The following is a 23,700-nucleotide window of genomic DNA, read 5'->3' as shown; positions in this document are numbered from 1 at the left end:
CTTGAACTTATCTAACAAATTGTATGGTGATGTAGTGAAAATAAAACACCCCTCTATTTTGTTTTGAATGACTTCTGTCTGGAAGTTTTATTTTCCAGTGATAAGTATGAAATTAGCTGTTTTACTAGATTATTTCAGAATTTATCCTGAAAGCAGTTCTTTCTAGATTAGTTAATGTTTCCTGTATGAACTGTTTTGAAATAGTTCTTAGTTCTATTACTCTCTTTCTTTTCCCTTTTCTCCCCTTCAAATTTCTTCTTTCTGGTGTTTGAATATTTCATTAACTTGATATTTCTTGTATTTTAGGAGAAACCTGATGCCAGCCCCACATCTCTACAGCTGCGATCCCAGATTGAGGTAAGCACTTAGTTTTTGATCATCCACTTCTGTTTGTTCTTTAATTTGATATTCTGCATAAATTGGGTAAAGACTTCTCCAGCGTCTGTTCTCAGTGCTGCATGTCTTCTCTTGCAGGAATCACTTGGTCTCAGCAGCACTGCATCAACACCTGACACTGAAAGAAAGTAAGTGAAGGCACAGGAAGTGAGAAAGGAGGGAGGGGGAATTTGGTATGTTTTCCTTTTTCCTTGGAGTAAATTAATTTTAGATTGTACTGATGTACCTAGATGTCAAATCCAGACACTATGAATGATACCTGTTTTGGAACCTGCTCCTTCTCTTCCTCTCTTTTGGCCTTTTATTATTTTGGGTTTTTATATCAAGGGAGGGTTATTGTTTGTCTTCTGTGAGCCCTTGGGGTGTGCATGCACCAAAATGACTGGTAGTTATTTCTGAGGAACATCAGTGATGTCACATTCTCTGCAAATTACACCTGCTTTAAAAAATACTTTCTTTGACTAGACCTAAATGCAGTCAAAAAAATAAGTGTGGGGAAGGGAGAGTTACAGGCTTCCATCGTGTTCCTTTTCTCTGCACTCCTGAATTTGTAACTGTGCTTTTGAAGAAAGTGCCGAGGGCATGAAGTATTTAAAACCAAGCTAAAAGGAGCTTTGCTTTTAGCGTCCTTAATGAAAACCTCCCTGTGAGGACTGAGAGGATTTCTGTTTACTATCAACTCCTGCTGCAATGTGTGTGCTTGTTTTCTGTGCCTCCTTCCTTTGATCCCAAGATCTTGGATGCCTGCTGCTGAGGGTAACGTGGAGTGGTGCATGAAGACAACTGACACTGTATGTCCAATTGCCTGCACTTCCATGGGGTAATGCCAGCTGGATGAGTTCAGAGGGAGTACATGGAATCCATTTGTGATGGGATGTGCTTTTGTAAGGTTTCATAGTCCCACATTTGAATATCCTCGAGTGATTCATCACTGGGCAGGAATTAGGAAATAGGAAGATTTCTTGCTTTTGCTAGTTCAGTAGAAGGACTGTCAGTTCCAGAGCAATCTTTGGTGGATGCAGTGTGTGGGACTTGTCTGGGCACTGACCGTATAGAAGTCAGTTGTATGGTAATGAACAACTGCTCATGGGCTTCCTTTGGGGTTGTCTGGAAGCTGATTCATGCTAAAGGTCTCAGAACATGATAAATTGCCTTTTAGAGGAGCCTTGTCTTGCTTCATCACTCATAGAGAAAAGCAGAGATGGTTTGCTTGAGGTAGATGCTCATTTTCAAAACAGCCAAAGACTGATAAGGTGAATTTTACCTTGGGTACCATCACTGCCCTATATTATATGCTGGTAAAAGAGAAGGCCTAGAAGTCTTAGGGTTTCATACTTTGTGCTTCCGATACTCACATATGGAAAAGAATCTTCGAAGGCTACCTGGCTGTCCAACATTATAATGAAACCAGAAGTGCAAAGTAGATGGGAACTGTAATCTGGGAAGTAAACCTGCAAGGTTATCCTATAATCATATGACTTTCTCAGCCTCAAAGCACTTTACCCATGGGTAAAAATCATAATCCCACCTCAGGTAATAATGAGATGAAGATCTCACAGGAGGACAGCACACAACTCATAAAGAACTCCACCTACCTGTTCTAGCCAGCTTCCTAAGTTGTGCCTCTGTGTAGGTGTTCTACCACAAATGACTGAGTGAGAAGACAGTATCAGCAAAAAAATCTCCTGAGTGACTCCTCTGAGATAGCCCATTTACCTCACTGAAAGGAAATTATATTATCTTATTTCAGATGAAAGGGATGTGATTTTTATGGACCTTTCAAGAATGAGTGTGCCATTTGAGGATTTGTAGAAGGGTGTATATGATTAACCTGATCATATATATGAAACTGGTGCAGGACAGGTTGTGTCAGATACTTGCACAAAATGAAGCAAGGCCATGTGACACATGATAATTGGACAAGGTGTTGAAAATAATTATATCTACTCAATACTGTACAAATTATTCAAAGCTGAAATGAAACAGGTGTGTACCTATTTGTGACAGCCTGCCACATCAGTGTGGGCTTCACCCCTCTAGCCTGGAAGGTTGAATTGTCACAGAAATTGCCTCTTCCAGGGAGGCAGAGTTCATAAAATTGATCTGCAGGAAAGTGACCAGTTCAAGCCCATCCAATACACCTGTACTTGCTACTAACATGCTGAATTTGATATTTTTCAGGGAAGGATGTTGTGTTGGCCCCAGGGATTTTTTTGGGGTTTAGTATGTGGCTTTCATCTGAAATTTCTTTGTGGGCATGCTACTAGACATGGAAGCTTGTCTCTTTGGGGACATTGTTTTTATTCTCATGCTGCATGAAAGACGTGTGGTAAACCTTCTACAAAACTTCTTTTTGTTATTAGAAGGCTAGTTTGCCAAATACGAAACTTGGTGAAGAGGTACATTGGTTTCTCAGATTCATAGAAGATTTGGGGCACAAAAGGAAAGATTTGTTCAAATCTCGGTGTACAGACTTTCAGCAGCTGGAAAATACGGAGTTTTTTTGATTACTCATCCACAAGTAAGAGCTTATCCAAGAATAGTTATAATTCTACATACTGAAAATTCAAATGTTTCTCTAGGCTGAAAGGAGTTGTTTCTGGTCTGGTGTTCTGAGCAGGTTGCTTTAGAAAATAAGGGCAGTCCCAAGAAAAAACTGAAAATTTTACTGAAATAAGGAGGAGAGGGCAAGTGTCTGGCTGGAATACGGTCACTCTCAGTAGCTCACTCACCCAGCACTGCTGCCTGCACACCCTACAGCTTAACGCTGCTGAAGTCTAAAGGTTTAAAATAACACATCTGGATGGTTGTTTAATTTGCCAGAGTTTAGACATTCCAGACAGAAAGAAGCTTTGAGGGAACCTGGGAAGAGCAATGTTTGCTTTAACCTGGTTTGGTTTTCCTTTTCTGTGCTGCTCAACTGGAAGAGAGAGCCCAACAGGCTCCACTGTACACCACACTGAAAACAGATTAACCTTGGTGGTCTGTGGTAGGAAAAAATCCTGTTTGTGTGGACAAGCATTATATGTTCAGTCTTGCCTTGAGTCTTACTAACCCTGCTGCCCAGTCTGGTGTAAAGTCAGTGCAGAATTAGTGCCCTCAGTCCAGAAAGTTGCTCAACAAGTATCAGTCTAGTGCGTGATGTGCTCTAACACAGATGAGCAGCAGCAGGGGTTGTAGGCAGGCAAATGGGATTAAATGAGCCCGGAGGCAGAACTGTTTGTTACTGTGAGTCATTGTGTCATCCCTGTCACCCGTCCTCCCCAAAGGTATTTGGGGCAATACTACCTTCCTCTGTGGCTAGCAACACTATTCCTGTTAATTAGATGAAGCTACAAAAAAAGACTGGATATATGAACCTGCTCAGTGCCTTATGTGTGCCCTACCAAATATGCCTTTTGTTTGATTCGTTCTGACAAAGAAAGAAAAACCTTCACTCAGAGGCAAAAGCCTCTGAGATTTATGTGAATAACAGCGAGGATACTGATGTGGCCTGAAAAGCTGTCCATAAACAACAGAAAACAAAGTCAAGTTTGTTCAAGTTTTGCTTCACGACTGCTCTGTTTTTTTGGCCCTACTGGAGTTCCTTTTGTAAATTGAAACAGTTTGCCAGGTTTCTAAATTATGTCATATTCAGCAACTAATGCAGGGCATGGAATGAGGTGTTTGTAGCTTTCTTCGCTGAATAATAAATTTCACTTCCCTCTGCCCTTTCCAAGATTTCCATCTTTTAAACTGCAGTCTTGCTGACAGTTGTGGTGCTAGTGTAACTTTGCTGTTTCTCAGTGTGCCTTCAGTAAAGTGGCAACAGCATCTTTAACCATGATATTATTATTTTTAAACAAAAATCTCCCCAGAACCACAGGTGCTTCTATACAGACACATTGACTTTTGCTTTTGCTAGAAGAATTATTAATGTAAAAAGCATGCAGTAAATAGGTTCTTTAGAAATTGCTATTACTTCTCTGACCCCATACCATGTTCATCTGGGGATGTATTGTATATACAATTCCTATTATTTCGAAGAGATGGCAACGCCCCAAGGATGTTTACTCAGATAGGGGACTGAGCAGGGTTTTCTCATAATTGTAAACAGAGCACTTAAACAATGTAACCCAACTTTTAGCCTGTTCCCATTTTTGAGCATTCAAGTCTACATGACAGACTGATGAGCTCTGCATGTTTGCCAGGAAATCCAGGTTAAACCCAGTCCCCTGAACTCAAGCTTCTGCATCCTGACTCTCATCCTGTTTTTAGAAGAACTGGGGGGATGTTGCAGAAAGGAAGTTGTGTGTTTTCCCTCTTTGGAAATAGATCTGTTTGCTGTCACTGTTTGCTCCATCAGCTTTTGGGCTGTGTTTCATATTTGGTGTATCTGAGATCTTCTGGGAAAGAAGAGGAAGTAGGTGAGAGACTCAGGAGCACTGCATACAAATAGGATGAGGTAGACATTCCTATATACTAATATTTTTCTCAACAGTTGCTAGAGAAAGAAAGGATGAAAACAACGCAGGAGGTAACAGCTGTCTCGTGTGTCTGATGTTTCAGTCATCCCCACCGCCTTTTTGTGGCAGTGGGTGTTATGAATTGTCACCTTCTGTGTGAATCACCTGCACTTTCTTGAACTGTGCCACTCAAGTGCACTCCTGACCAGTAAATGCTCACACTTCATATCAAGTGCCACAATTCATCCTGCTGTAGTCCTCAGGCTGTGGCTCAGTGCAGTTTAACCGATCTTGACCCTGTGATACTCAGGACCTAAATCTGAGACTCTGCCAGAGCAGGGAACTGGCCAGAAACATATGTGTCAGGCAGAAGGAGAAAAGCAGGCGTGTGTGGGGTGCAGGTGACACAGAGCAACATTGCTCAGGGGCTTTGCATTTCCCTGGCGTGGGGGAGCTGCTGTGCCTCTGGCAGCTGCATCCTCAACTCCCCACTTCAGCTGCTGCTGAGGACCAATGTCTGTCACTCCGTGTGTGTGCAGGACACACACTCGCGCCTTCCATTCATACAGTTTGGCCAGATCTCTGCTGGCTTGTTGGGAATGTCACAGCAGGAGCTGGAGGCTCCTCGGGCATTATGGCTTTTCCCGAGGTTGTTAGCAGGCAGGCAGTGAGGCCACAGCACAAGTGGCTGCTATCTGCATTGTATCTGCTGTCACTGCAGGAGAGACGATTGACTGAATCTGTTTTTAAGATTTTTTTGCAATGATTGTGCCATAGTACAGCCATTCCAGTGTCCCATGGTATAAACTGCAACTCGGTATCAACCTAAGGCTGGGAGAGAGCCTGCCTTTCAGTGTTCCCATTTTCCGCAATGATTTTCAGTGAAAGCTGCAGAAAGGTTCATCCAAGCCTCAATTCTGCCCCCTTCGGTACACTAATCTATTGGCGTTTGCCAGTAGTTGTTAACACTTGATTCCCTGGTCGTCTTTCCCTGCAGAACCCAAACTGCAGGTCAAGATTTGAATGCAGGAGGTTATTAAATCATCCCTCCAGGTCATGGATGAGGGGGGGTTTAAATTCTATCAGCTTAGATTCAGAGTTCCCAAATTAATTCTAGCAGGTAAGCTCATCTGGGAAGAAAGAGGAGTGCCGGTCTGAAAGAGGATGTAAGGCAGAGAGAGGGCAGAAACTGAGAAGAACAAAGCAAAAAACAAACAAATCCCCCAAACTGAGGTAACTAAAGGCTGCACTTAATTGCTAAGAGAAGAAATTCTTCCTTTTGCATAGTTTAAAAATGGAAAAGAATATTGGAAGAAAAAGAAATAAGAGCTTTTTTTACTTGAGATGTTTGAACTTAAGATATATTTTTTTTAATACCCTGTCCTTGTAGGGATTGAAAAAAAAAAAACCAGTGAATGTGTATGGCCCTGTTTTCACTTGTTTGAGGCCTGATTTAGTCAAAGGCAAATTATTCATGCTGCCTTTAAACAGCCTCCTCAAGAGAAGTAGGGCAGGAAACTCCCACAATAACCCACACAATGGGAGTGTGAGGCCAGCCAAACGCTGCCTGGGACACGTGAGGAGAGAAACCAGTGTGCCTTTGAGCAGCTGGAAGAAGATTTCAAGCCTGGTAATTTTGCACAAGGAAGTATGAAGGGCACATTTCACGAGAAAGTCTGACTTGTCACAGCGAGTTGAGATGGCACGTAGTGAGCAATACGCAGAGAGCAGGGAAGCACTGCCTGCAGCCTTGGGCCCTGCTCTTTGCTCTCAATGAGATTTTAGCTGGCAATTATCTGCCCCCTGGCTGGGACCAAGCATTCTGTTATTAAATACATGACGTACCCCCATCTGCCTGCTGCCAGTCCGCGGACTGAGCCCGTGGGATCACTGTGGTGCCTTCCATGCTGGTGATGCTACGGAGGACACATACATACACACGCACGGCCCACAAGCAGCTCAGTGTTTGTTTCCACTGAGAAAGTTTTGACCTGCTTAAAGAGCCATTGCTATGGAAACCTAATGAGAAGATAATTGAATGAAACCTCTTTGCTTTCCATCCCTTTCTCACACTGGTGCCAGCAAGGTCAGAACCTTGCGGGCCTCCTTTCTCTTCAGGTTCATGCAAATTTGATAAAAATACCAAAGGCCCATTTTCTTCCCTGTGCCAGCTCCAGTTAGATAAATTACCTTGTATTCAGTCAGAAGCAGTTAAAAGTCTGTCAGTTTTTCATACTAATTATGTAAGTGGGCCATTTCTAATGCACGCGGATAACCAAATGGCTTTGCAGCAGAGCCAGCATGGCCTTCTGCATTGGTTTATTCATCGCTCTGAAAATGCGTAATATTCGTATACTAAAAATGCCATCTAAACCATTTTCTGCAGTGTACTATAAATAGTCATTGGTGAGGAATGAGAGGGGCACTCTCAGTTTATTGAAGATGATAACAGTAGTGGTTTCATCATCATATGGTGCTATGCACCTGTGGATTTTATGGTCCGTAAATGAGACGCAGCCATTTGTTAAAGTACATCTGCATTTAAAATACAAATGCCCATCATTCTCAGTTCCCAGATTTGTTCTGTTGTGGGAACGATGAGATTTCAAAAATCAACAGGCACATTCATGAAAACAGTGCATGGTGTCATTTGTTTCTTTTCCCAGTTCTGTGGAGTACCAGCACGTTCCTGGGGCACGTATGACTATGTCTCTTGTAATATCAACCACTCTCTATGCAGGATTAGCCCCAGTGTTTTTCTGTCTGAGATCAGAATCAGTCCAGAGTTAACAGGAAAGCTGTACCCTAGTTAAAACCAGTCTTAATAATCAGACAGGCTTAGTTGGCTTGTGACCCAAATGTGTGCACTGGGTCTTCCTTACACACCAAGTTTTGGAGATCACCTCCAGGTTTCAAAGGTATTGCTTTGGTGTAACAGTGTTGTTCCCACTGCAACACTTTTGTGGAAAGATAGGTTCAGAGACCATTTTAGGTGTCAGGCTTTGACATTGCTCTTACAACGCCCCCAGGCTGCAAAACAAGAACCAAAAGTGCCCTCCAGAGGCAATCCTTAAGACAGTGTCTGGTCTGGTCTCTTATCTTTCAAACAGACTCCTGTAAAAACAGTTAATTAAGTTTTTAAAGTTGTTATCCCTTTCTCTACCTACTGTTGGAAGTTTGTCCAAATAGTTAGGAAATGTTATCTTCTCTTTTCTAATTTTTTCCAGCATGTGTCTTGTTTGTTCCTGTGCCTGATTTATTAATAGGCAATAAGTTAATCTTCTTGCAGCTTTCCAATTTGACAGGCAAAACTTTTCTAGTTTTCTTTTGTAAGATCAGCTGTTCAGTTCCCTTCTACTAGCTTTCTCTATGCCACACATAGTTTGAATTTATCTTTCTTGAACATGAATAATGATGGTTGTACAGGCATTCCCATATATATTTGTTCTTCGTATTCTTTATACTGCCATTGGAATTTTCCATCCTTATGTCTTCTAGGATTAATATGCAGATTTTTCCTCAGTCATCCTTTTCCACCTGGTATCCCCAGGTACTCTGTCATTTGCAGACCTCTGGCATTTTGAAAGACTGACTTTTGTGTCTGTCTTGTTTTTGTACTTGAACACTTTAATGTTGAATGTAAACTCGTTTCTGTTAAGCCAGTCTTCCTAATCAACGAGTTCCTGGGCCAGGTTCTCTGCTCCAGCAGTTTCCACTAAATTTTGTGTCGCTGATTGCTGACTGGCCTGGGGTAGTTTACTAAATTCTGCTCAAACCCATCAACTCTCTAAGGGAGTAATATTTGGGTACTCTAAAAAGAAGGTCTCTTTTTAGATTATATATTGGTGTTTTCTGTTGGGGGTTTTTTGAGTTTTTTTCTCATCTGTTTATTTCAGCACTTTGGCTCAAAGAGGCACAAAGTACTGGCCTAGAGATGGTTTTGGATTTGTGAGAGTAATGAATGAAAGTTTTGACCCCATCTCCTGTCCACTTCCAGAGATTATGGCTTGATAAGAAAATACTCCTTCCCTCTGGCTGTAAATCTTGTTTTGTTCCTCATTGTGTGAACATATACCCATACATTTCTTCTGCTTTATGTGGTGACAGAGTACATTTCATGTGAAAGCTTGCTAATGAAGTTGTACATCAGACCACAACAAAAATTAAGGCCTCCATGGTGGAGTAATGGCATTTGGCTCCCTTTCAGACACACAGTGCTGAAACTTCTGCCAAGTGTCACTGCATCATTAACTTTCAGTACAAGTTACCAGTCTATGAATGGAAGAACACAAATCACTTTCAGTGCACGTTCACAGAAGCGCTGCAGATTTAACAGAGTAAGGAAGTGTAATTTGCAAATCAAACATACAGCGACACCAAGGTAGTCTGGAATTTTTCACCAGACATCTAGGAAGTAAAATGCTTGATTGATTTCTCTGAGGATTTTTAAGCATCAGAATTGTCGGGTGGAACTAAAACACAAGTGCCTTATCAGGCACTATGTGGTAAGTTTTGTTGGCATTTCCATCCCTTCAGAGCAGCTGTTAGCATTTTCAAGGTCAGCCCAGGCATGGAAGATTTCCTCTTTAAAGAATGCGTGAAATGATAATTGGAATTCGCATCCGCTGATGAAACTCAGCATAGTTCTTAAATCAGTTATAAATTAGAAGGTGGTCTGCTTGCTGTGGATCCTGCTTTTCTCCTCACCCCCTCTGGTTCAGGTGTGTTGGATGTTTGCTCCTACTGCCCTTCCCCTTCTTTGGAGGCCAGTTTATGATGAGTTGGTGGCCTCAAGCTAACTCATACTGAACAGATGTCCACATCACAAACATTGCCACTACACCTGCTGCTTACTTGCCTTGTTTTTGGCAACTGTGCAAGAGAAGAAAAGGATTAAAATGGATTTGGAGGCCACAGAGCACAAGAGACTGCTGCCTCTCCACTTTAAGGGTGATTTCACTAGCGAGGCAGAGTTCTGATCATTAACAGATTTCCTTTTCTAAGGATGGTGGTTTGGTGCATTTCATGGATACTAAATTCATTTAAAATGAATATAATAATTGCTTGATTAGTGGAGTCCATGCTCATCTGCAAAACATGTAGCGGATTGATTCTGTCAGTTTTGACAGAGCTTGGATTTCATAACAAGAAAAATTTCCATATACAACTCCACCTACTTTTTTATTTGATTTACCTTTATTTAGAAAAATACTTGCTGACAACTTTGCTTTGAACTGTCAGTGTTAATTCCTGCCCCTGTTGTTGGGCTTTTTCTGGAATTTTTTACCCAGAAAGTATGGGGTCTGTATTTTTCACCTTCTGCCAGGCTTCTAAAAAATTAAGCATCTGGTGGCATATTATTGACTTTCCCCCTTCAAGAGTAAACACCAGCAAGGAAAACACTGAATGTCTCTCTCCTCCTGGTGCACTAAAAATTTCGTTTGCCTCAATTAGTTTGCAGGTATTATGCTGGATTAAATTTCTGATTGGTTTGAGTTTTAAAGAGGTTGTATTTCAGAGCTTCACTATGCCAGACCCTCCTTGTCTAGATGAATTACTGGATCACACTGAAACTTCCTACTGTCTCATTTCCCCTTTAATGATATCTTCGCAAATTGATGAACATATGTTTCCTGCTTATAAGATGTTGGCCAGTAGTGGCTTGTGTCTTCTAAACGCCGACCTGGCTTGAACTGTAATTTCCCTTCGAGTGGTTTGGTGAGTTGATCAGAAACTCTTTATTGCCCTCTGCTGGGGGTCTGAGAGAGCTAAAGGAGCCCGTGCAGACAATGTGCGTGAACAGCAACAAGTGCGTGTCGTGTGTGTGTTATCATACGGCCTCATTCAGAGAACGATTTGGATTGAGGTCTTCTTGGTAGGCTGTGGTGTGTGTGTTTCCATCCTGCGTGGCTGCAGAACAGCCACCACACAATGGAACATCGGTACCTCGTGGGTCTGAGCCCACAGCAAAGACTTCTGTGATGCTTTGCACATGGAGCCTCCAGCAAAGCCCTCGATGCCAGCAGAAGTCATTTCACCGCCTTGCTGTAGTGTGGTTCAACGGCAATTCCCACAGGCTTCAAAGAATAACACGAGGTTTGGTAATTTCTGCTAGCTCCATTCATGCAGACTGAGAAAAAAGGCAGTGAAGTAGGGTGATGTTGTCTCATCAGAGATCCCACAATGAACTGTCAGCACTGGGTTGGAATCCATTGTGGAAAACTGGTCCAGTGAACATAAAGACCAAGAACAAAAGATATATTTGCTATTTTAGTGGGTTGTTCGTAAAGCCTATATTCTGCACTTGACTAAATCTCTCCAGCTAGCTTTTGAGGAAGGGAGCATACACTGGTGAGAAAGCAGGGACTTGGGAGAAGGAAGCTGTAGTCTCCGGTCAGTTTTGGTTGCACTCCATAGGGTTTGGACAAACTTTCTCCACCTTGTCTTTAAATCTCTGCCACTGTCTTCCACATGGTGGCTTCTGGAGGTGTAATGAACACATACTTACAAAGATTGTCAGATGAAAACCAAATAGGCTGAAAATTGAGGGACAGCTAAACAAGTGCAGCATCCCAGTTCTACAGTTTCTAAGGCAGCAAAATTACTGTTTTGCAAATGCAAGTGGGGAAACTATGTGAATAATTGTTTTCTGAGGAATCCATGGACTCCTTTGCCTTAACCATTGATTTCTGTCAGTATATATTTTTCTATGCTGGTCACAAAAGGCACATTTCAGAAGGAAACTCAGTTATTGTGGTCAGACTAGTAGGTTCAGTTTTTGTTTCCAACTTGCTGCGTTGGGGAGAAAAGGGAAGAGACAAAAGCTCATGATATATTGTGTGGAAACTATAATTTACTGTAGCCAGACAGCTCCCCTGAAATGTGAGAAGCCTGCATCAATAAGTCCATTTCTCTTTTTTGTCCTAGGCTCTCCATTCATAAATCAAGTTCAGAAGAAGGCTCTGTAGGTCAGTATATTTCATTTTATTTGATACTTCTGTGGAATTCTTAAACAGCTTTTGAGTTTTGCTTGTGCTGGGATGTGAAGAGCTGGCAGAAGTCAGTGGCATTTGTGTGTGTGTGGAGGGCTAGTCTCAGCAGCTTTCAGTTTGATGCTGAGTGTCTCAGTGGTCACTAAAACTGCCCGGCCAGCATTGTCATGTGATAAATATGCATCTTTTGACTTGTTATATTGAATTGAAAATGTTTGCATGTTAGATAACTGCTAACCTGTCCTTTTGCATTCCAAAAATTACCATCACCAGTAAATAACAGGGGTTCTTTGTTAATTTTGTTCATGTCATGCCAGAGTCTCTTTCTTTGTTTCTGAAATTTTTGTTGCTTATTGGAAAAGAAAAATAAAACTGTGTGGGTTTTTTTGTTTGTTTCCTTTTAATGGTATTCTAGGGACATGTCCACACAGTCTAAACTTAAGCAGTATTTCAGAGAGTCAGGAAGCTCAGCTCTAGGTCATCCAGGGCAAGATTTAAATACTAATAGCTCTTTGTCAGTAGCATTTCTGCCAGATCAGGCACAGTATGTTCATTTGTAGGTGGCATAAACTTTATAGTGTGTGTCCTGGCTAATTCAACAGAACACAGATATATATGCCCTTCCTTGAGCTAGATCCCATTTTTCTTTCTAGAGCAAATTATTTACTTTGAGGTCATCAATCCATATGGAGATCTGGTGCTGGTGGGCATGGAGACCCAGCCTTGTACAGTCCAGGCATATAGAGAGCAAGAGTCATGTGTGGCTGATGATCTCATCCCAAATACTAGAGTGTGTGTGTGTGTGCATGTTTGCGTTATGTTAATTTTCATCATTATTATTATTATTATTATTATTATTAATTATTTCATTTCTTGATAGATATGCACAGCTATACTAGAAAATCACTCATCTGAGTTGTGGCTTAGGCTGCATAATTGTGATTCAGTTAAAGAGAATAAACCAACAAAATACTTCAAAAACCCTTCCAGATTTGACATTAACAACTCAACAGACATCAAATTTGATGTAAAATATTTTCTGTTTATAATTCAAAATACGTACGTTACTGGCTTATCTCAGTCCTCTGTAGCACTGGCAATTATAAAAGAGTGTGTATTACCCTGAAATAGCTACATCAATATAGTACTAGTACGGAATAAATCAAGAAAACCAGAAAATTTGAGGGGTTTTATTCTTGTTTCTGATTTTAAAATACAATGTAATGCTTGAAAGCGTCTCTAGAATTCACTAACTAATGTTGCTTTCTAAAATTCTTTTTCCCTTTCCCCTCATCCTCCCGCTCCCACTCCACTTTCCTTTTAGGGAAAGCAGACTGGAAAAAGAAAAATAAGTTTTTCTGGCAGAATTTCCGAAAGAACCAGAAAGGACTAATGAGGCAGACTTCAAAAGGTAAAGCTTTTTCAAGGATGCACATCCTATCCATATAAAATGTAAGGAGCCAGCATCACAAAGGAATAAATTGCATTTGTAATAGTGTGGCAGCTGGGGTCTGTAGCTCTGGAAGTGTCACAGGTTTGGTTCATCATGACAGTGCTCAGAATGACAAGTCAAATTCTTGAGACTGCAGACATGGGGCTGGATGCCTGTGATCCTGACTGTCAGTGATGGCACACATGCAAAGTGATGCAGTTAATATATGAGTAATATATGTAACTTAACAAGATTTTTTTTTTCCCAAGTCCTGACTTGGAAGAGAAATACTGTTCTGTTTAAATTAGAAGGATATTTCTCCTTTCTTTGGTATTTTGTTACTTTGACCTGTTTGCTTTAGGCTTGAATCCAGCCTCTCATTTTAGAAGACACTACAAGAAGGAGCAGTAAAAGTGTCTCTGGTGACCAGTGCAAATGTAGGATTGATTCCACTTAAACTGTCAGGTGTCTTTCTCTAGTTCTGCAAAAAGATGCAGCTGTGAATTGCATTAAGAATTTCTCTTCACACAGAGAATTCTGTTTCCACGTGTGTATCTATTAGCTCTTATGTTGCAAACAGATGCTTCTCTGTGTCTGTCTGTGTTGAGGTAGATTGTGAAAGATGACAAAGCCCATTTAGTGGGTCTAAAAGGGACACATTTTCATTTAAGTGTGGGTCCTTGCTGGTTCTTGAGGCAAGTTCTAATTGTCTGTGCTGACATGCCAAGCACATACCAGCAGGAGAGGTAGTTGAGTGCAATACATCTGGCACTAGTGGGTGGTAAGTTAGTCTGGATAGATCACAAGCAGTGGCCAGGCCACAACAGAGAGCTGCAAGGCCCCAGCACACCATTCCTGAACAGGCAGGTTCTGGCAGCTGATTCCAGTATTCCTCAGGGCTGAGTGCTGGACTTTTCCAGCATTAGCACTTCCTCTTTTAATTCTTGTCTTTCAGGGTCAATAACCGTGGTCAGTTCTTATTTCTCCTTTTCGTGCTTGCTTGCTTGCTTGCAGTGTCAAAGGAGACTTAGTTTTTCAGTTTTAGATTGCTTCCTTTTATTGCTCAGTTACTTCAAAATCATTCAGTTCTCTCAAATCATCCCATGAGCCTGCCCTGGGGAGGGTCTGTTTCTGGCCAGCCAGATCCACATGGCAACCAGATTTCAGAGCATTGGGTAAAATCCAGTTTCAATGTACCCTGCCCTGTGCATGAATTCTTACACGTGCTTAAAATATTTGTGCTTTTTTTGTGCAGGAGAGGATGTCGGTTATGTGGCCAGTGAGATCACAATGAGTGATGAGGAACGGATCCAGCTGATGATGATGGTGAAAGAGAAGATGATCACCATTGAGGAAGCACTTGCTAGGGTATGATATGTGCATACTTCAGTCTCCTTGACAAACATGTTTTAGAATGTAGGATGTATCAATCTGGAGTTTTACTTCATTCACAGAACATAGGAGAAGGTGGAGAAAGCCTGCCTGTTTGCCCCATTGCAATAGGTAACATAAATTAGATAGCAATTCCTTTCTTTATTGCGAAAAGCGAGATTTAGCTCCACCAGAAATAGATATCCAGTACGTGGTAAATTAATAGTGTCCTAAAAGCATTCCTTCTCTCCATTAACAATAAAAGATACTAATCAGAGAAAAGATTAAGTGTAGACTTTTTCATTGCAACTGTCTAAAATGGGGAAGAAGGATCTCCCTGACTTGTACTAGCTCTTATTTATTGTGTTCATAGGTTTAAGTACTAATAGAAATGCTTCAGATTTTGCTGAGCTTGCCTTACTCGATTCAGAACACATATATTTCTTACTATTTTCCTTTAAGCTAAATTTTTTCCTGCTTATTTCTTAGCCAAAGAGGTGATGTTTTACTTTAATGATGTTCAAGAAAACATATTCAGGCATTTTTTCACATATGACATTATGTCAGATGTCTAACAGATTTTTTTTTTATAACTGAGGTGGCTGTCACAAGTGTTTCTTTACAAACTTTGAATGTTAATAAGCCACACTATAAGATGTTGCATTTGTGCAGCAATAGGGCCAAGATTTTAATTGCTCAGGAGCCAAAAGAGGGTTAAAATTTCAGTACAACCTTTGTGTAAAATACTATGATGGAACACAGGGTGTTCTGTACGGGCTTCATTAGAGAAAACATTTCAATAGGTTGGCAGTCAGATAAATATCTTTACTGACACAGTACATTGTAAAGTAGATTATAGTAGAATATAAATTTACGTTATTGTCTGAAGAAAATGTTGCTTTGCTGGAAATCATATAATGAAAAAAAATGCAAGATTTTAAAATTATTATGTTGGAATATTGGGAATTCATTTTCTTCTCTGCTGTTAAAGTTTTGAGGGACGAAAGGTTTGTACCTAATCTGATGGTTCATATATGGACTGGTAGAATTTCCCTCTGGTGGTCTGAGCTACTAGCAACAGCTTTTTTTTAAAAAAGGCCAGTTCTTGATCCTTACAACACTTTGATTCCCGTAGTATTGGTGTTGTCTGAAGCCTTTTATTGGAAAATGGGAGAGAGATTTTTTTTTTTTTTTTAATTACAAAGGATGATCCCTAGCCTTTACTGCAGATCATTTTCCCAATGAAGGAAATTGGCAGGTCATTGTGATTTAGTCTGCCCGCTGTAAACTCTGCCTCTGAAATGGGGATGTGTAATTTATGTTTTACCAACAGCAGGTCATCAAATTTCAGTATTTACAGATAATTTCCTTCTAAGAAAAAAAAAACCAAAACCTCATTTTTAAACTTCTGATTGTTGGACAGTTTATTTTGATTAAGTGAGGCATGCTGTGGAAAAGTTCAGATTTTCCCTGTTCCACAATGACACAGGAAAAAAAAAAAAGAAATTACATTAACTCTTGCTATTTTAATGAAGATTGATCTCTTCTTGTCACTGGAGAATGTTCTCTCTGTCTTTTCAAATTTTAGCTGAAAGAGTATGAAGCCCAGCACAGGCAGTCGAGCACTGTAGATGCTACAGAATGGCCTGATGGCTCTTACTCGACACTTGATGGGTCTTCCAATTGTAATGTAAGTACCTGTCATTGTGATATAGCCCCCCGGTGTCATTTAATATTTAAATTCTTCAGTACTGAAGTACTGAAATATCCTGATTTACCTGGCAATTTCCTTAATAGCAAATGTGTCACTGACTTGGAGATGCTCTGTTCTGTCTGCAGGGAATCTTTAACTTGCATTTTAAATCTTTAAAATCTGTTGTCATAAACTTCAACAGTCGTATTGTATAATTTCTCTTTTTCTTTTTTCTTTTCTTTTTTAAACTCACCCCTTTGTACTGAGGTTTTGAAAAACAAGTTGTCCCAGGCAGAAATCTCCTTGTTTCAAAATGCACAGGGAAGAGCTTTTAGGTCATTTAGAGGGAAGTTGTTGATTCACCAGTAGAGTTTCTCAGGCTTTTCTAGCCGTTGTTGAAATATTCTAGATGAGGATCTGGCTAAGTCCTAGCTGCCTGCTGCCCTCAAACACTTCTGCCTCTGCATTTACAAACTCACAGCCCAGAGTTTGTGGCTTTTGTCAGATCCATAAGCAGTAAGGCAGCTTTGCTCCCTCTTTTTTTTTTTTTTTTTTTTTTTTTTGCTTCTGAGCTGTTTAACTTCTGTTGTTTTTATGGGCACCAGGCAGTCTTTGTGCTACGCCATACTGAATTAATTAATTTTTCCTTCCAGATATCTTCCTTTTCACTGAGTAGTTTATTCCACTTCAATTCTCTAATTGGAAGTTCACGGATACATCTTTGAGAGGAACACATTTGACTGTCAAATTCAAGCTCTTTGTAACCCATATAATTGAATCATAGGCTTTTGAGACCATTGGTTGATTTATTTATTTTATTGTCAATGGAATTTCCTGCTAACTGCAGCAGCCGGTTAGCTCCTCCTTTCCTAAATGAAAAAAGGAATGCAATGTCATTTTATGAGATGTTTAACATATTTGGTGGTAGAGAAAGAGTTTGTTGTGTTCAAAAAAATATGCCCATCTTTAGTTACACTGGAGCAGAGGAGAACTGATGTTGCCTTATCCTCTGGTCTGGTATATCAAAAATGTGCAAAGAATAGGGAAGGAAGGATCCAGACTCTACCGAACTGATTATTTAGCCAGCTGAAAGATGTCTTGATCTTTTCCTCGTTAGTATTTATAGCTTGAACTTTCCCTTCTTTAAAGGCTTTTGTCCAGGATACCTATAGCATAAGCCCCTCAAAACTCTCATTTTCCGTGGTCAAATCTCAGAAGGATACTGAACTTCTCTCTTACATCTTCTGCTAGTGGTTTACGCTTGTGTTGAATTACTGAAAGCTGTGTGTATCTCTGAGGACTGAACATGATTCAGTATTTCTGCCCTAATGGAATGACTTGGCACCTTTTCTCTAAAATTGTTTTCCTAAGCCATCTTTGGACTTTGAACCGAGAGCTTGGTTGCCTCTCTCTGCTGTTCTCGTAGGATTTGAACCAACTTTCTACTAACTTCAGTGGGGCATCTCTATTCAGTCACTGTAGATAATTCTCAAGATTTTTGCCCTCACTCCTGATTTTTGTCCTGGTTGCCTTTAACAGAAGCTGTGAAACTGCTTGCCTTCAAGGGAAAAGAGAATCATCTGCAGAAATGAAACTTCATGTTAGAGCAAAACTCAGCTTGACTGTTTTTTTTTGTGGACAAGAATGAAACTGGGGTTAACTGGGGTGAAAGACTTTGGGCTGTAATTGACAAAAGGGAAAAACAAACAATGAAAAGTATCGGATATGTCTAGAGAGAGGATATGTGCTCACTCAGACTTTTTTGCCAAAGGACCTCTCTACCAATCTGAAATGACCAGCTTCGGAGACATGCAAAGACAAATCTGTTTTCAAGCCCTTTCTTTCCCAAATGGTTTGCGTTTCAGTGCCATTTATGAGACTTGTACTCTGCTTATTTGGAACCTCAATTTAAAATTACCCCACTCATTTTATATAGGCCATGATGTAAAGATAGTTTTCCATATATTAAAAACATACTTTCAGGTAGCCCACTGCCTTATACTCAGAAAGCAACTGGAAATAGAAGTCCCTGAAATAAACATTTCTGGTTTGAATTTGAAGTCCTTGGGCAATGGTTTTTCTGGTTCTGTTTGCTTTTTTAATTTATTTATTTTTTTTTCAGTCTCACAGCCAAGTTGTTACTAGGCAGTTTTTAATGAAACAATGTGATCATTTTGTAAACAAAATGAAAACAAGTTAGAATCTAGGCAAGGAGGGAATCTAAGAATGAAGGCAGAATGTCTGGAGTGTTCTAAGGTTTAAAGTAATCTTTTCCTTTCAAGTTAGCTCTGCCCACAGCATACAAATGATATCTAAAGTGCATATATTGTTAGTTATTGTTTTCCTTTCTAGGAAAAGACCACTTTTAAAAAAAAGCTTTTATAGCTATCATGTGTTTATGACTAACATAACTGGTGTTGATTTAAAAGATTCACATTTTAAAGATTGATTTGAGGATTCTGTTTTTCCAGGTTCTCTTCTTTTAAATTACTGTAACAGGAAATGGAAACTTGTGTTTCATACCCTTAACAAAGCTAAACCCTAAAGATGAACCACAAAGGAGTGAGGAGTAGAAAAGTCAGCATCCCAAGGGAGGCAGCCCCATGTCATTGCTGTGCTGTTAATTGTATGTCCTGTTTGTTTGTTGTTAAGAAACAAATAAACAAACAAAAGCCTTGCCAAGTCAGTAGGTGACTTGGTTCTTTGCCACTTTAGAGCAGTTTTTAGCTTTCAGTCTCACTACTGTGGTCCCCTTGTTTCAGCAATATATGTGTGTTCTTTATTTGCTAATGTGGGTATGCAGTTGAAACTGTTTTTATTCCGACGTATCAAAGCTCTAAAACGCCTCATCATTTTCTTACAAGTTTATTTCTGAATATTTATGTTTCATCTCTGCTGCAATGAAGGCAGTTCACAGTAACACTAGACAAGCTTTCATTGCCTTGTGCCAAGCATTGGGATGTAAAGCAGGTGCAGATTACAAATGGATCCCTTTCTGGATTGTAGATAAGGCCCTATTTGTCCTCAGGAGTCAGAAAGTCCAGGGAAAGAGAGGACTTCAAAATTGTCTCACATTCCTTCTTTACACTGAGGTGCCTTTTATGCTTCTTAAAGATAGAAGAGCGTTTGATAACTTTTGGGGGCTGACATGCTCAGTTCATCTAAAATGGGGCTGCTTCATCCCCAGAGCCCTTGCTGGTATGGCTCCAGCCCAGCTTGGAGAACCAGCATGAGAAGTCAGTATGTTCAGTGTGTCAGTCAGTTTTTTCCTTTGTCCTCTGCTAAAGACTACTAATTGTACCAGTTGCCGTGTTTCATGCCAGACTGGAGAGAGGGAGAGAAGCACAAGGGAGCTTGTGATAGAAGTGTGTATCATACATGTGCTGACACTGACGCAAACAACTAATTAACTTCACTGACAGTTCCTGTGGATGCAGGTTAAATGAAGTTGTAATTATCTCTGGACTAAACTGGTTTGTTGGTCTCATCTTCTGTATTTTGGTTTTGATCAGCAGATAATGCTCAGCCACCCAGCAAACTTCCAGGTAGTATAGCTGACCTTCATTTGAAAGGTGCTACAGTGAGCTGTGCCATGCTTGTCTGACATCACCCACCCCCCCACCCCTCCCACCAGATGTGCCTTAGCAGCCTCAGGAGAAAGGAGAATATTTCTGAAGGGGAAGAACAAAAGCAGCATCTCCCTCCAACAACATGGCCCACGCATGGGCAGTGGGGGGGCCTGCAGTGCTGTTTTACATCCCTGCCCTCCCAACACTTGTTTTCCCAGGATCATTAGCAGTAGGAAACTGGCACCCCATTTGTTTTCTCTGAGGAAAGTGGCAGCAGTGGTGCAGACCTGTAAGTGTGCTGTGCACGTCTGCATCTGCCGTAAGGCTGATGTTGGGAATAATTCCCACCTGTGTCGCCTCTCTTTTCTGTCTTCTGTAGATGCATTTCTTAACAGATGGCAGTCCATTGAGTCCACACAGCAATAGCTCTAGCTGAACTGAGATAATAATTTGTTATTCCTGGCGTTACTATAATGGTTGGGGGTTTTTTTAACAAGTGGTTAAATAGGGCTAAAAGCTGAAAAGGCTTTGCAGAATTGGGTTTGTGTCTGCTACAGGCATCAAAGGTGGAGTAACAGATGAGAATGGACTTTGTGTTGTATTCATTTCAGTCCCAGAAATGCTGAAGCTGTTGAATTAGGATTGTGTTACCCATGGCACAAACCTGACTCTGACAAAAGATTAAGTCTGACATAATTATCTCTGACTCATGACAGTCATTACTGTGTTGTTTGGTAAGTGTGAAGCATAGGAAGAAAAGAAATAATGAAAGTGCAACTTCTGTAGCACCAATTACCTCAAGAATAAATCTAAGCATAATTACAACAAATCCGCATTATTCAGCATTGTGCTGTATCTCAGTATGTGGATGCTTTCTAAATTCAGCTATTTTTAAATTGATTTTTATTCATAGAAGTGTTGGTTTCTTAAAATTTTTAACCATTGGTTGACATTATTATTGCTCATAATACAGGACTGTTAGTGTAAACAGGAAAAAGTCCTTATTTTGGTATAGTCAGTTTAATTTGTCAGAAATAAGCTCAGTCAACATATCTTGGGAATCAGCATTGAGTATCTATGGAGACTAGAATATGATAAGGTTTGTTTTCTTTTCAACAGTAGTATTTAATTTGAAGCAATGTGGATATTTTGAAGTTAGCCCTGGTTTGCTGTTATCCCAGGACTCACCGTTTTTGGTAAGGTTTCTTTTCCATGAGAGGCTGAAGGGTAGAAGAGGATGTTTCTGTGTTTCAGTTCTTCTTGGGGAACTTGTTGCTGCCTCCAGGCCCTGCATGCTCTTTCAAGTTATAGAGGGAAACTGCTGCTGAGCATGGCTGGGAATGAATGCAGAGCTTTCATCTTTGCTCCAAAGAATCTAGCGACCCAATTTCTGTTAAGGTTTCCTGAAAGGCACCAATGTGCCTCGTTGTACTGGATGCTGTATTTATTATTACTACCCAAATTCCTGTGATACTGTCAGTGCTTAGTAACAGTTATGATGAAAAAGAACCTATAATAAGACATGCTTCAAAATGGTTGTGATGAGTTCCCACGCTGTGTGCCTGTCACAGGGACCTGTACTGGAAAGCATTGGCTGCCCTCCTTTTCCACTGATCACAGGGATGGTATCCAGCACCTCTAGGTGAAAGCTGGTAGCTGAAGAATTACAGCATATTTTGTTACAATCTTTCCCCTCTCTCTATCTATGCATAAGAGCAGGAATTCCCATGGATACAGTAACACAAAAACCTTCATGAGAGAAGTGCAAATCATTACAGTTCCCATGACACAACCCAAAGTAAGGTCAGTGCTGGGGAGTGATGATAGCAAAGCAAGAGACCAGTGATGTGTTTGTATTTGGTTTTGTAGAACACTCCAAGGAGTTTTTTACCTATTTTTTTCTGAAATTTTCCAGAACACTTCAGAATTTGCAAGAGAAACTGCTGAAAATTATTCAGAATAAAACATTGTCACCATAGGATTGTACTGAGCAGCTGGCAGTAATGTAGCTCAAGTAAACCTCCTGCTCACTGCCAGCAGGAGTTTTCCCGTAGTTAGTCTGTTGTAAAGTCTCTGAGAAAAATCTTCCTTCTGTCATGACTCAGAGCTTACAGTAACACCCAAGCAGTGGTTGCAGTTAGGCGTGTTCATAACCACTTCTGTTTGCCTGCATTCAGACAAGCCCTATTGACTTTATTGCAAAATATTTGGCCATGTGTTTGAGGAGGATGGGAGGTGGAAAAGCGGATTAATACTCATTCTAACATACTAGTTCACTTTTTATACCATTTTTCCCTTTTGTCAGCTGCCTAATTTTTCTGCCTTATTACCTAGAGGGTGAGGGGGTGGTACCAGCTTTTTCCTGTTCTCCAAGCATCAGCCAGCAGGAGATGCTATAATCCATAACGTGGTTTCCCTGCCTTCATCTTTTCTGAGAACAAGCCAATCAAATTAAAACAAAGCTGTGCTCAGATCAAAAATTAGGAATCTCAAAAGCCATGTGTTTCACTGCCCTGTTAGGCAGACACAGGCTGAATAATCTTTACTTGTGATACAACAGAAAATTTTAATTGCCCTCTCATTGGTTACCACTTGTGCCCCTTCCCCGATGCTGGTGTTTCCTTCCTCATACTTTGGATGGTAACATTAACAGCCTGATTATTTGAAAGTACTATAAGAATGTAATTTAAGTTACTACAGCCTTCACTAAATGGCTCTCATTCTTTTCCTTTGTTTCTCTGATATGAATTTTGCTGTGTTTCATGTATTGCTCTTTCACCTTTGGTTTTCCAAGCAGCTGAGAGGTGGATTTCCAACACCAGTGGAATATTCCATTCTTTAATAGTACAGCCTATGCCAAAGAATAGGAATTCTCTCTGGATCTTCTCAGCCTTGCCAAAACATAAGATTCAGTTGAGAGAGTCCTGTTAAAGACTTTTGTTTCCATGTATAGAGAAGTCTGCGGGAGAATTGCAAAAGAATGTTGCATTGTAACAGGTACAAAATAATGTAATACTGACCTTCATTCTGCTACATATACCTGTGACAAGTGGTACATGAGTACAGTTGTAATGTCATTAAAATTAATTATGCTAATCAGTGAGAGAAGCACTTCACCATGAGGAAATGTGTCAGCAATGTGATTCTCAAAATTAAACTAAAACCTGGAAACAGTTAACAGCTAGGAATTTGCCTAAGCAGCTATTCTTGTATCAAGACAGACCTCCTGGGAGAATTAAACTTTTATGCTCTTGTTACTTATGACAAATATTTCCCACTAATTTCAGCAAGCCGTGTCGTCACCAGCTAATGTGTAATATATCTCTCACCAAAGTAGCCATTGGATACTCCTTTGATTTTCTTATAAGTAATCACAGACCAAACCCAGACGTGGTTACTTATGGGGGCTGACACTGCACATTTTAGACATGCACAGCCCTTGGAATTTGTGCTCTTGGCAAAAAAAAAAAAAAAAAAAAAAAAAAAAAAAAAAAAAAAAAAAATTATGACCTCTGTTAATTTTCTTTAAAATTTTGGGGGCCATTATTGGTAACTTCAGGATATGATGCAGATTAGCACATCTTAGTTTCATGCAGTTTTCTATAAACAGCCTCTGCAAGGATTAGAGGTCTGTGAAGCTTTCTTAATGAAACCCAAAACCTTCAAAACTCAAGTTGCAAAGCCCCAGACTTAGATCAGTTTCACTCATGGCCATGAACTTTTAAGGGAATCTGGGATACATTTCAAGGAAGTTGCTGTCATGTTTCACTTGATGTGGACTTGTATGTTATTGAAACTGGAG

The 23,700-nt window shown here is 40.3% G+C and overlaps 1 protein-coding gene across 4 annotated transcripts in view; it reads left to right on the top strand.

The window, feature by feature from the left end:
- The window catches only part of LOC136286846 (SAM and SH3 domain-containing protein 1-like), a 532,287-nt gene that overhangs the window by 470,145 nt on the left and 38,442 nt on the right, over nt 1-23,700 (top strand). For 3 of the 4 annotated variants that reach the window (XM_066178879.1, XM_066178883.1, XM_066178881.1), the window contains exons 3-8: nt 307-357; nt 475-524; nt 11,769-11,809; nt 13,158-13,244; nt 14,521-14,633; nt 16,225-16,326. In XM_066178879.1, the coding sequence (XP_066034976.1) occupies nt 307-357; nt 475-524; nt 11,769-11,809; nt 13,158-13,244; nt 14,521-14,633; nt 16,225-16,326 (444 nt within the window). The remainder of the gene's footprint in view (nt 1-306; nt 358-474; nt 525-11,768; nt 11,810-13,157; nt 13,245-14,520; nt 14,634-16,224; nt 16,327-23,700) is intronic. The other variant, XM_066178880.1, reaches the window with a different exon arrangement.

This window comes from Chamaea fasciata, unplaced genomic scaffold (assembly GCF_029207755.1).
Source record: "Chamaea fasciata isolate MVZ Bird 193981 ecotype frontalis unplaced genomic scaffold, bChaFas1.0.hap1 SCAF_3, whole genome shotgun sequence".
Taxonomy (NCBI): Eukaryota; Metazoa; Chordata; class Aves; order Passeriformes; family Sylviidae; genus Chamaea; species Chamaea fasciata.
This window is presented reverse-complemented; position numbering and strand designations above follow the sequence as displayed.